This window comes from Bubalus kerabau, chromosome 1, assembly GCF_029407905.1.
Source record: "Bubalus kerabau isolate K-KA32 ecotype Philippines breed swamp buffalo chromosome 1, PCC_UOA_SB_1v2, whole genome shotgun sequence".
NCBI classification, from domain to species: Eukaryota; Metazoa; Chordata; class Mammalia; order Artiodactyla; family Bovidae; genus Bubalus; species Bubalus kerabau.
The window spans coordinates 279311401-279324018 of record NC_073624.1 but is presented as its reverse complement, the minus strand read 5'-3'; the positions used below and the strand labels follow the sequence as shown (position 1 = coordinate 279324018).

Genomic DNA, 12618 nt, shown 5'->3' with positions numbered 1-12618 from the left:
TCCTGGTCTACAAAGACTGAAAAGTTTGTCCTTTCTTCCTCCTTGAGAATTCCAGACCCCTGTCTCCTTGGGGACCCCTAGATTTCCTATCAACCTGCCTAGGAAATGACTCTCTCAGTATCATTAGTTTAATATATATGCAAGCTATATACATATATATAAACCATATATAAACTATAGTTTAATGTATTTTTTTCACATAATTGCTATTTATCCATCTATTTTTGGGTACGTTGGTTCTGGGCTGCTTTGTGGCTCAGACGGTAAAGAGTCTGCCTGACAATTCAGGAGACACAGGTTCAATCCCTGGGTTGGGAAGATCCTCTGGAGTAGGACATGGAAACCAGCTCCAGTATTCTTGTCTGGAGACTCCATGGACAGAGGAGCCTGGCAGGGGCTCCAGTCCGTGGGGTTGCAAGGATGGACACAGCTGAGCAGCTAGCACTTCCGCCCTGGCGCTGGGTCCTCCCTGCTGCAGGGACTTCCTCTAGCTGTGAGTGGAAGCTGCTCTCTGCTTGCGGTGTGCAGGGTCTCATTGTGGCGGCTTCTCCTGTTGCCCAGCCTGGGCTCTCAGGTGGCTGGCCTCAGTACTTGTGGCATGTGGGCTAAGTGGTTGCAGTGTCTGGGCTTAGTTGCCCCCACAGCACACAGAACCTTCCCAGAGCAGGGACTGAATCCGTGTCCCCTGCGTTGGCAAGTGGATTCTTAGCCACTGGACCACCAGGAATGTCCAGTTTAAATGTTTTAGATAGGAATATGAACAGTGTTCTTCAAGCTTCTATAAAGAACATGAAACACATAACCAACTATTAAAATGTAATACGTAATAAATATTGTTCACCATTTCTATTTCACAATTAGATAACAGTCAGAGAAATGAAGATAAGGGATGAAAAGAGAAGGAAAGGGGATTAAAGAGCAAAGGAAGAAGAGATGGGCAGGCAGAGAGAGAAATTGACAGGCGGAAATTTACTCTAGGAGGCAAAGCTTAAGTTGTCAAGCTGCAGAGAGAGTGTATACATCAGTGAAACATGAGGACAAATGCACAGGGAGTTCAGAATTCTTCAGAGGTAAAGAAATGGCAGGTCTTTCAATAAAAGCCTAGCTTTTGAGAATTTTGCAGATGAAAGCTTTTAAAAACCATTTTCCAAGTATAGTCATATAAAGTTTTGCTTTGGGATCAGGGGAAACTCATGATCAAATTGCTATATAATCCAGCAGTTATGCAGGCTGATATGTTTGTCGATCACATTTTTTTCTCTTTTGACCCATGTTAAATTTTTAAAGTCTTGTTTTCAGTATCCTTCTCTGGTCCCTTCAAAATCTTAGATTATTCTTCTTCTGGTGAATTTATTATTTCTGACTTTGATATTCTCACTTAGACTATTGCGGTGTTCTTCTGAATAGTCTGTTGATTTCCACTTCTTTTGTATCTAATGTCAGTCTTTTGGAGAAGCATAGTACTATATCAGAGTGCTTTATATGAAGAGATCCCTTGGCATGACATAAATATTTTATTTATTTATGAACATGTACTGTAAATCATGCATGTTTATAAGTTATGGATACATTTATAAACATTCATGATGCATTCTCAAAATTTAATGATTGAAATTTTTGATAACAATATTTGGAAATCACTGCTGTAATTGAAAGTTTGTGTGTTTAATGCAGTACACACAGTCCTGGGTTCAGAGCCCAGTGATGTTGCTCATTTGCTTAATAATCTTGTGGAAGCACTGAGACTTGTTAGGATCACCTTTTGAATTTAATTTTATTTTTCACATGTGGATCTAATATTGCCCTGCGTTGTGGCAAAGAGGACTTGGATAAACGGTCTTGATAGTGACACAGGGGTAGGTATTGTTATTATTCGGTCCTTTCCTGTAATCTTATGATTTAACGATTTAGGCATTTATATTCCATTTATTACTATAGTCTGTGTTTTTTTCCCTTACTTTTCATGAAATCTTACATATTTTTTGTAGATATTTCAATTCTGTTGTCTGTGTAAAACAGTTTTAGCTATACATGTATTTTAAACTTCACGGAAGTAAGATACTAAATTGTTGATTTAGTAATGACATTGTGTGTGCGTGTGTGTGCGTGGAATTTTATGAGGGAACCACACTCTGCACTGGAGAATATTTCTCAACGCTGTTGCAGTCCAGCACACACATGATGCACATTCATATCTGGACTGAAACAAGGTTCTGTGCAGGGCACCACGGCATTTCCTCTTACTTTAAAATCCCCTCTCATTGATTTCATGACTCACTTAAGGGGCATGACTTGCAATTTGAAAGATACTGTTCTAAAGGATATAGAACAAAACAGCATTCAGTACTGGTCATTATATGTAATGGAGAAATGATTTATAAACTTTTTTTTTTTGCTGTGCCAGTATTTCAACCTTGATATAAATGTTTTAAAGTTATTTCAAAAGCACATGATCTCAAGTGAATTTGAAATTGTTTCATCAAAAGCAACAGTAATAATAAAATGGTTTGTTTTCCTTATGGTTTTTAAACATTTACTGAGGTAACACAAAAATCTTTTTTCTTTCTCTTTTGACAGATTGGCTATTTGGTCTTCTTACGACTTTTTATATATTTCCTTCACGGTCACCTGGAAAATTTTAAACAACATTTACTTAGGCTTCAACCATATTTATATGGTAGGCTGTCTTTTATTTTCTATACTTATAAATGTTTTATGTTATATTTTGAGAAGCTCAGACTATCACTCTAAAGAGTATAAGCTGTATTTTGTTTTTTGTGAAAGGTGATATGTGCAGTATTGAAGTGGACAGCTTCTGGGCAAGACTGCATGGGTTTTATGTTTAAATTTCCTACTTAACTGAGCATCTGACCTTGTCTGTGACTCAGTTTTCTCATCTGTAATAGTATCTGGCTTACTGAATTTCAAAAGTTAAATTCGTATCTTAGGTAACCCTAGTGGTGGTGTAGATGCTGGACTAGAGAAAGGAGAGGGTGGACGCAGGGGTCCGTTAGCTATGATGTTAGAACAGGCAAGAGATTAAAGGTATGAGCTTCTACAATGGGGACGGATAGAGTAAAATAATTTTGAAAAGTATTTGGAAGATAAAGAAAAATTGGACTTGGTGATCATGTGGATCTAAGCTGTATAAGGGAAAGTGAGCAATTTAGGATGAATCTCAAGTTTTACATACTGACTAGTAAGGTCAAGGTAATGGCACTCTGAACTGAAAAGGTTCTGGAGAAACACTGGACATATTGAATTTGGAGGTCCCTCAGGTGTATATACCCAGTTGGGAGCATGTTTGAAAATGAGTCAAGCCTGGGAATCACTTATTTCACTTATTAACGTGGATCACTTAACAGTCATCACTGTTAATGTGGATGAGATAAACCAGGAATGGGAGGTGTGGGGGGGAGACATTTACTATAGGAATAAAGTCTTGGGGAACGTAAACAGTTAATAGATGATTGAGTAACAGATATCGACTAGGAGAGGAGAATTAAGAGAAACAGGAGGGAGTGATATAGAAATCAAAATAGGAGAGATTCAGGAAGATCACCATTATCGAGAGCTATAAAAGTGTTAAACAATAGGCGCTCTGAAAGCGGTGACGTGTTTCTATAGTCAGAAAGTCACTGTTCTCGGGAGCAGTCCCCAGCGGAAGCACAGTTCAGATTGGAGGGAAGCAGAGTGGAGGGAAAGTTTAATGACAAAATGGTGAGCTGTTTTGAAAAGCTTAGCTGTGAAAGAAGAAGAAATGTGTCAGTAGTTTGGATGAAAAACAAGGTCAACAGAGGAGATTAGTATGTTGTAGAATAAGAAATCAAGAGACTCAGGATACAAAACAGGGAGTGAAGTTTGATGCGAGAGGCCGTAGAGAAGGGAGGAGAAAGTAATAGCGGACGTGTGGATACTAGTTTTGAAACCGAGACACGCACAGCTGTAGACTGCAGTACAGGAATCCGCCTGTTGCATCACTTGCTTTGTTTTCTTCATTTCACTATAAATCTCTTAACTCCACAGTGGTTAGCGTAGTGATGCACCAGCTATTCAGATATTTGTGGCAAACACATTTTGAAAAATTATTTATATGAAACCTCAAGTTCTTATATTAGCTTTTTAATGTTGATCTATCTCAAGAACACCAGCATTTTTGTTTCGTATAAGGATAGAATCCCCTATCCGCCCTCTTATCACGTGCTGCTTGGTGGAGACCTCTTAGGCTGCATGTTCATCGTCAGCAGCAGGTGGGTTCCTACCTGAGGCTGTGAGTTACTGCTCTCTACCCATGTCGCCATCCAACGGAAGAGTGGTTATTACATAATTTTTCCACTGTGTTAATGGACTGAAACTCAAAGGTTGTTTAAAAGTTCGTAAAAAGAACAACACAAAGATATTTCTGTTAAATACCACATCATCTTATGCGAAATGGCATAATCATTACTGTCATTAAACTATATACTTTAAAAATCAATAACAACAACATCTTGAAAAGAATTAAACTGGAATATTGGATTAAAAGCAATGGCATCAATTGTAATTTCAAAATACCCATTATGAAGAGTATATATTCTGACTTGATTCATTTTAAGCTGGAAGTTTCCACCATTGTTGTATAGTAACTATACTTAATTGGGCATTCAACCATTATGTAATTGCTGTTTTGAATTATATGAACTCTTATGTATGAATTATTTACCTTGTAGTTTTTTATTATACCACTAGGGGTCATACATAACATTGTTAATCTTCAGTAGTTGGGGAAATATACAGCAGTTTCAGCCTCTCAGTACTGAATTTAATTATATTTTAATACTGAAAAGACAAATGAAACACAGTGCGAGATGTTAATGAAATATGTCTCACAAATTATTTTTCTTATGCTAGCACTTTCTTGCTCCAAAGAATTATATTGGATGTATCCAAACATCTCTTCGAATGTGCAGTGCATTCTGAAAATCATGGAAATTATATGTAAAAGAGAACTCCCTTCTGAATCAATTTTTAGGCCTGTGGAAGACAAGAATACAGATTCTGGAATGGTGAGTATATCCCATGCGTGCTAACTGCTAAGTTGCTTCAGTCGTGCCCAACTTTCTGCCACCCTACGGGCTGTATAGCCCACCAGGCTCCTCTGTCCATGGGACTGCCCAGGCAAGAATCCCGGAGTGGGTTGCCGTGCCCTCCTCCAGGGGTCTTCCCAAGCCAGGGATCGAACCCAGGTTGCCTGCGTCTCCTGCACCGGCAGGCGAGTTCTCTACTAGCGCTACGTGGGAGGCCCACGTGTATCCCAGTGCGTGGCAGATCAGGTCACATTACTGTGATTAAAAATCACTGCTTAACAGTTTAGTAACACGGCTGAAGATGAACTTAGCTGGGGAGAGGCATGAACAGTACAGACACTGAGGCCGCGCAACCAAGGGCCGCGGTGGAAGTCAGTCTCCGCCGCTGCTGCTTTAGATGGAGTGACGCCCTCCTACCTTCTTCCTTACAGAGTCCATCTCAGCTGATTAATTAAAAATCACAACTTAATTTAGATTGACTTTTAAATTAACATTTTATGGTATTACATTTTTATTAAAGGGAGAGCTTATAAAGTGCAGGCTATTAATGAAAGCAAGTGTAATACTTTTATGCTCCATAATTCATGTGTAATAATATTTAATATGCTATTAAAACCAACTGAAAGCTTTTAAATGGTTCAAAATTGAGGACTTAAAATAATCCTTGGTATATGACAAAACTTTTACTTTCCAACTCAGAAATTAGTGATCAACATTAGAAAAAACTATCTGTCCCAGTTGTATATAATTCCTTGGTATGTAATGAGTTATGTATTATGCAAACAGAACTCCAGTGTTTTTGTCCCTTATAGACTGATGTACTTCAAAAGACAAACTTCAGTCTTTGTGACTTGCAATGCCTATTTCCCTTTCTCACATATATTCCGAAAGAAAGCAGCGAACACTTCAGACCTTTAATTCTTGATTCTTGATTGTTTTTTGCTACATATACGTACTATTTTATAATTTATAAATAGAAATTCTGTTTCTCTAATTCTTAAAAAAGATAAAAATACATTTAAAATAATGCTAGTTGGAATAACAAAGGAAATTAAAAAAAATTTTTTCTTAAATAGTTTTGCTTTTGAGTTGCCTCATAGTTTCCCCATGCTTCCTTTGGTTCCTTTCTAAAACCACCTAAAATTTAAGTGTATAAGAAAGAACATTCAACCACATCTATCTGAGATTTTTCTAGGAGTTAGTGTTTTCTCTTTGGCTCATAACTTGGTGGAGGACCATTTATATAAACAACGACATACACTGAGCCCTTTGAACCACTTGGTTCTTCCTACTAATGAACACAGTTTGCTTCATGCATAAAAGGAGCTTGTTTTACAGTTTAAAATATATTTTAATAATTTAAATATATAACCTAAGACATTGAGCAACAGAGAAAGTACTGACTATGAAAAGGAACGACCTACTCACCAACTGACTGTGTGGTCCAGAGTAGGTCCATTCAGTTCAGTTCAGTTCAGTTCAGTCGCTCAGTCATGTCCGACTCTTTGCAACCCCATGAACTGCAGCACGCCAGACCTCCCTGTCCTTCACCAATTCCCGGAGTTTACTCATACTCATGTCCATTGAGTTGGTGATGCCATCCAACCATCTCATCCTCTGTTGTCCCCTTCTCCTCCTGCCCTCAATCTTTCCCAGCATCAAGCTCTTTTCAGATGAGTCAGCTCTTCACATCAGGTGGCCAAAGTATTGGAGTTTCAGCTTCAGCATCAGTCCTTCCAATGAACACCCAGGACTGATCTCCTTTAGGATGGACTGGTTGATCTCCTTGCAGTCCAAGGAACTCTCAAGTCTTCTCCAACACCACAGTTCAAAAGCATCAATTCTTTGGCTCTCAGCCTTCTTCACAGTCCAGCTCTCACATCCCTACATGACCACTGGAAAAACCATAGCCTTGACTAGACAGACCTTTGTTGGCAAAGTAATGCCTCTGCTTTGTAATATGCTGTCTAGGTTGGTCATAACTTTCCTTCCAAGGAGTAAGTTTCTTTTAATTTCATGGCTGCACTCACCATCTGCAGTGATTTTGGAGCCCCCCAAAAATAAAGTCAGCCACTGTTTCCACTGTTTCCCCATCTATTTGCCATGAAGTGATGGGACCGGATGCCATGATCTTAGTTTCCCGAATATTGAGTTTTAAGCCAACTTTTTAACTCTCCTCTTTCACTTTCATCAAGAGACTCTTTAGTTCTTCTTCACTTTCTGCCATAAGGGTGGTGTCATCTGCATATCTGAGGTTATTGATATTTCTCCTGGCAATCTTGATTCCAGCTTGTGTTTCCTCCAGCCCAGCATTTCTCATGATGTCCTCTGCATTAAGTTAAATAAGCTGGGTGACAATATACAGCCTTGACGTACTCCTTTTCCTATTTGGAACCAGTCTGTTGTTCCATTAAACTCTCTAAATCCCTGTCTGCTGACCTTTAAAAAAGATACCATCTTCATCATCATATTTGCCCTAACTAATCTACAGGGCTGTTGTGAAGACTGCAAAAAAGCATGTGCTCATAATTAGTAAGAGCCGTGCAAATGTAAAGACTAGTTATTGAAAAATATACTTAAGAACTCACTTAGGCAGTTAAATATAATAATTCTCATCTAAGGACATGATTATGCTGACAATAATTGTGCTTAATTATGTAGTTAATTGTGCTAACCCTAATGTGGTGGTGATTTGAGTGTTTTTCCTTTAATCAACTAAGAAACTGAAACCTTGAGAGCCTGCGTGTTACAGTCGTGAGGTGCACGACTTTCAGGGCTGATGCTGCTTTTCCTTAAGTCAGGCCGCTGTTGTCGGCCTCCGCAGGACACACACAGGAAATGGAGGCCTGCTGTTTTCAGGCAGTTCAGATCCAGCTTTAGATGAGCTGAAAGGGGCAAGAACGTCAGCACATAAAAAGAATGTTGTCTGCTTACGATGGGACAAGTCTCTAAACCTCTGCGCTCTTCCATGTTTTAGAACAGAGGGTGTAGTTTCAGTCTTTTTAAATACTATTTCAGCTCCATGTGTGAGATTCCATGGAGAGATTATAACAGATTTTAGCCTATCAGACTTATTGCCCTCCTTTTCCTGCTCCCATTTCCTCCTAATGTAAAGAATGTAGAAGGTCGTGTAGCCGCAGCGCTGCTGAGAGTCGTAGGTTCCGCGGATTCGGTGGTTGACGGCTGCGTTGTCGCCCAGGGTCCGCCCAGCTTCTCTGGTGTGAGTGTAACCCCGCCTCCCCACTTCAGCTCAGTATTGACCCATTTAGTGCCCATCTGTCTCAACTTCTGGGGAACAAAAGGGGGGAAGAAGGGAGAAAACTGGGAATATAAAAGGTAACATCTGTATTCATCCTGTCTCTCTTCTTTATTATTCATATGCTATAGCAGAGGATTTGTGGAGTTATTTTTACAGCTCGTATCCTCCAGTAACGCTGCAGGGCCCATGATAACATATTTCGGCCACTGTAAAATAGGAGTAGAAACTATGTGTTTTCGAAGAGCTATTATAAAATCACTTTAAAAAGGAATTCTGTGGGATATAAGCATTAGGATACATACAATATGGGTGTTGGTTCTTTATAAAAATAGGAAATTTCCTTTCCCCTGCTGCTGGAACCTGTTTCTCCTTTTAATGTTCTTTCAAGCTGATCCAGACACAGGGTTTCCGTTGACTTGGACAAATGGTGCACTTTCATTGGCTCTGTGGGTTGCGGGGCCAGGACACTGGACTGGGTTTTCCGCTCTGTCCTTTGGTGACCAGCAAAGCTGAATTTGTTAAGCACAGTTGCCATGTGATAATAATAACATGGTTCTTTGGAGAAGGGAGATTCAAATTCAACTAAAATGCAGTAGACCATTTCCTAACTAGGTGCATCCACCCTAAAGCACAGTTTCCCGAAACCTTCGAAAGACACAGGCTTTACATTCAAATGTCTTCGCAGTCTCATCCTCCAGGGCCTTAACTACTCAGTAAGCTGAAAGCATTGTCTAAATTTGGAACATTCTGTGTTGTACTGTAATTATAAATGGTTTCTAGGAATTGGGTTAGACGGAAACACAGGTTCTTTACAATTAGGAGCATTACCCTGTGATTCATGTCCTGTTATTAGGTAACACATTTGTATTGAGAGGTCCTTTCATGGCAGTGACAGCCATCTCCCAAATGCATGAAAGCAATGGTAAAACTCCAAATGCTGTCTTTGAGCAGTCACAATAGAGCCCGTGCTTCAGAGTTCATTTTTGCTATCAAAAAGTCTGGTCAGACACTCAGAGCTTCTCAGATTTGCACAAAATTCAAGCTGATGTGGTTATCTGAATTCTCAGCCAGTATGCTGTTGGTAGGTGGGCTTTATATCTGCACGGAGTTGGGTCTGCGCTGTGGTGTGTGAGACCTTTCCCTGCAGGACGCAGACTCTGGCTGTGGCAGGGGCTCTGGGACGAGCAGGCCTCAGGAGTCAGCGCACAGGGGCTCTCTAGCTGGGGATGTGGGCTCAGTACTCGCAGCACGTGACTTAGTCGCTCCATGGCATGGCTCTCTAGCTGGGGATGTGGGCTCAGTACTCGCAGCACGTGACTTAGTCGCTCCATGGCATGGCTCTCTAGCTGGGGATGTGGGCTCAGTACTCGCAGCACGTGACTTAGTCGCTCCATGGCATGGCTCTGTAGCTGGGCATGTGGACTCAGTACTCGCAGCACGTGACTTAGTCACTCCATGGCATGGCTCTCTAGCTGGGCATGTGGACTCAGTACTCGCAGCACGTGACTTAGTTGCTCCATGGCATGGCTCTCTAGCTGGGGATGTGGACTCAGTACTCACAGCATGTGACTTAGTCACTCCATGGCATGTGGGATCTTAGTTCCCTGACCAGGGATTGAACCTGCCTGCCCTGCATTGCTGGGTGGATTCTTAACCCCCAGGGAAGTCCTAACCGTAAGGTTCTGGAGGGCAGGTGTGGAGATCTACGCAGCCTCCTAAGGGAAGCCTTGAATATAAGCTTCCCTACTTATTAAAGCTGTCACCTGCCCACCTGCAGGGGCCGGCCTCCCTCTCGAGTATCCCTCCCCTTGTCCTTGGGTATGGGTGCTAGCTTGCAAACCAGCGTAGCCCAAAGCTGGGCAGCAGGCAGGGGGAAATGAAGGAACTACTGGACGTGGCCGTAAACCCACACTGACCCCGAGAGAGAATAAGTTCCAGTTCTCTGGGAGTCATTCAATGCAGTGCTCTGTGCCTGATACTTTTTAAAACTACAATAATATGAATTACAAAAATTAAAAAGAAATCTATGTATAGGCATTCATTTCTTATTGGACTGAAGATAAAATTAACAGCTAAATTTTATGTTTTAAAATACACATTTTTATTTATGTGCTCTAGTCAGCAGTTTGTTTGCAGATGGGAGTTATCAGCCAACCGCACCTTGGGTGGGACTGATCTGGTGTCAACGCAAAGAGCTCTACACCACCTACGGCCCTCAGAGCACTGCTTCCTCTTCGTCTACTACGTGGTTGATATACGTGATGATGGTATTAAATCACATCATCATCATCATTATATTAATTCATTCTAGTTTTTCAAATACATTTTTTCTTTTGCAAAAAGTAAAAAAGCAGGGAAGAAACTTTAGCAAGATGTCCATGTAAATGCTTGAATTATAGAAGGATTTAACACTTAAGGATAAGAGATAAGCCTCACTTATCTGGAAAATTCCCAGGTATGTCAGGTTGGGGGAGGCCCTAAGGAAACAGGAGTTCCCTTTAGATTTGATGCTGGCAGATGTAGGGGCAGTTCTGGTTGGGTGTTTTGTAGGGGGCACAGTGACTTTCTGTGTGTGCTTAGAAAAAAAAAATCAAGTGGCTTTGTTTATTTATCAGAGTAGTGTTGTCTGAGGTTGATATTCTGTGAGTTTATGTCCAGCAGAGTAAAATGACCTGCCTGTGAGCAGCAGACCAGTTTGTAGTTATACTGATGTCAGCTCAGTTCCAGAAGTCAGAGGCTTCTTTTTTCATTTTTAGTGATAAGTGAGAATGGTGTCCTATAAAATTGAAAATCAAGCTGAAGTCTCCAGGATCTAAATCCTGATCATTTCTTTACCAAAAGCTTTTGGAAATTTCCTCTGATGATGGTACATAAGTTTGTTAAAGAGAATTTTTGACCTAATTGAATAGTCTCTAGCCACACAATGTACATGATTTGAAAAAAAAAAAAGTATTGATTGTTTTTGTTCATCAGGCCATTCACAAGTTTCAAAACGTATGTGCCTACACACGCATTCAGAGTGTCTGCCACGTAAGGGTTGTCAGGCGTCCAGGCTGAGACTTCTAGAGCGATTTGGGAAAAGAATTTCAGTTATGTGGGCTCCACATTTGGGGGGAGACTCTATCTACCACAAAGCAGAACATTGAGTTATTTGGATGAAATACGTATATTAACTGAAGTCCACACATCTGAGTCTGATGTCTCACGTTATTTTAGAACAGGCTTGTTGGGGGTATTCTAATATTCTAAACACCCCTTGGTCTCCACTTCTCCTGTGGATGATGGTTCCCTGAGGCAGTAACGCTCCTGCAGAGACTGTATCCTACTCCTGCCTTTATTGCCAGCACCCGCGTCCCAGACATAATGCAGATTAATCCACATCTGTGAGACTCAACTAAACAGTTGACTAGACTAAAACGTCTTCGTTTAAAATATATGTATGAACTTCTGGCCTTTTCTCTTATGAGCGCACAATATGAAAACTTAAGTTGTAGTCTTGATGCCATTTCAAATAGTAAATGAGAATTATAAAACTGTTTGGAATCTCTTTAAGTGTGTTTTTTTTTTTTTTTTTTTGGTGCATAAAAGAATAAAATACCAGCTAAATTAGTGATTTGAGTACATATCACAGGATGTGCATTTGAATCTTTACTGTTGACAAAAATTCAATAGGAGTGTTATGTCTAAAAACTGTTTCTTTTCGTATGTGAAACGAATCGCCAATCCAGGTTCGATGCATGATACAGGGTGCTCAGGGCTAGTGCACTGGGATGACCCAGAGGGATGAGATGGGGAGGGAGGTGGGAGGGGTTTCAAGATGCGGAACACATATACACTCGTGGCGGATTCATGTCAATGTATGGCAAAACCAATACAATATTGTAATTAGCCTCCAATTAAAATAAATAAATTTATATAAAAAATAAAAATAAACGGACACACACACACACAAATCTGTTTCTTTGTACCAATTACTGTAGTAGATCAATTAAATCTTTGAAACTGTTAGGAAGCATTTTAAGAGAAAAACAAATAGCTCATTCACATTCTGATTTTGTAGGCTTTTAAAATAGTTTCTTAGCAGACATTGACCATGTCCAGTTAGGCAATACTTTGGTCCTTAGAGTGAAAATACACATTAAAAAATACTTATTTATTTGTTTATTTGGCTGTGTCTGGTCTTAGTTGTGGCCCTCGGGCTCCTCCTTCTGTTGGGGTGCACAGACTCTCCAGTTGTGGCACACATTTATATTTATTTATATAAATATATACATTTAAATTGAAGGGTAACTG

At 40.2% G+C, this 12618-nt stretch overlaps 1 protein-coding gene across 22 annotated transcripts in view; it reads left to right on the top strand.

Moving 5' to 3' along the window:
- The window catches only part of TMEM232 (transmembrane protein 232), a 257294-nt gene that overhangs the window by 47442 nt on the left and 197234 nt on the right, over window positions 1-12618 (top strand). For all 22 annotated transcript variants that reach the window (XM_055565941.1, XM_055565936.1, XM_055565932.1 and 19 more), the window contains 2 exons: window positions 2578-2677; window positions 4891-5045. In XM_055565941.1, the coding sequence (XP_055421916.1) occupies window positions 2578-2677; window positions 4891-5045 (255 nt within the window). The remainder of the gene's footprint in view (window positions 1-2577; window positions 2678-4890; window positions 5046-12618) is intronic.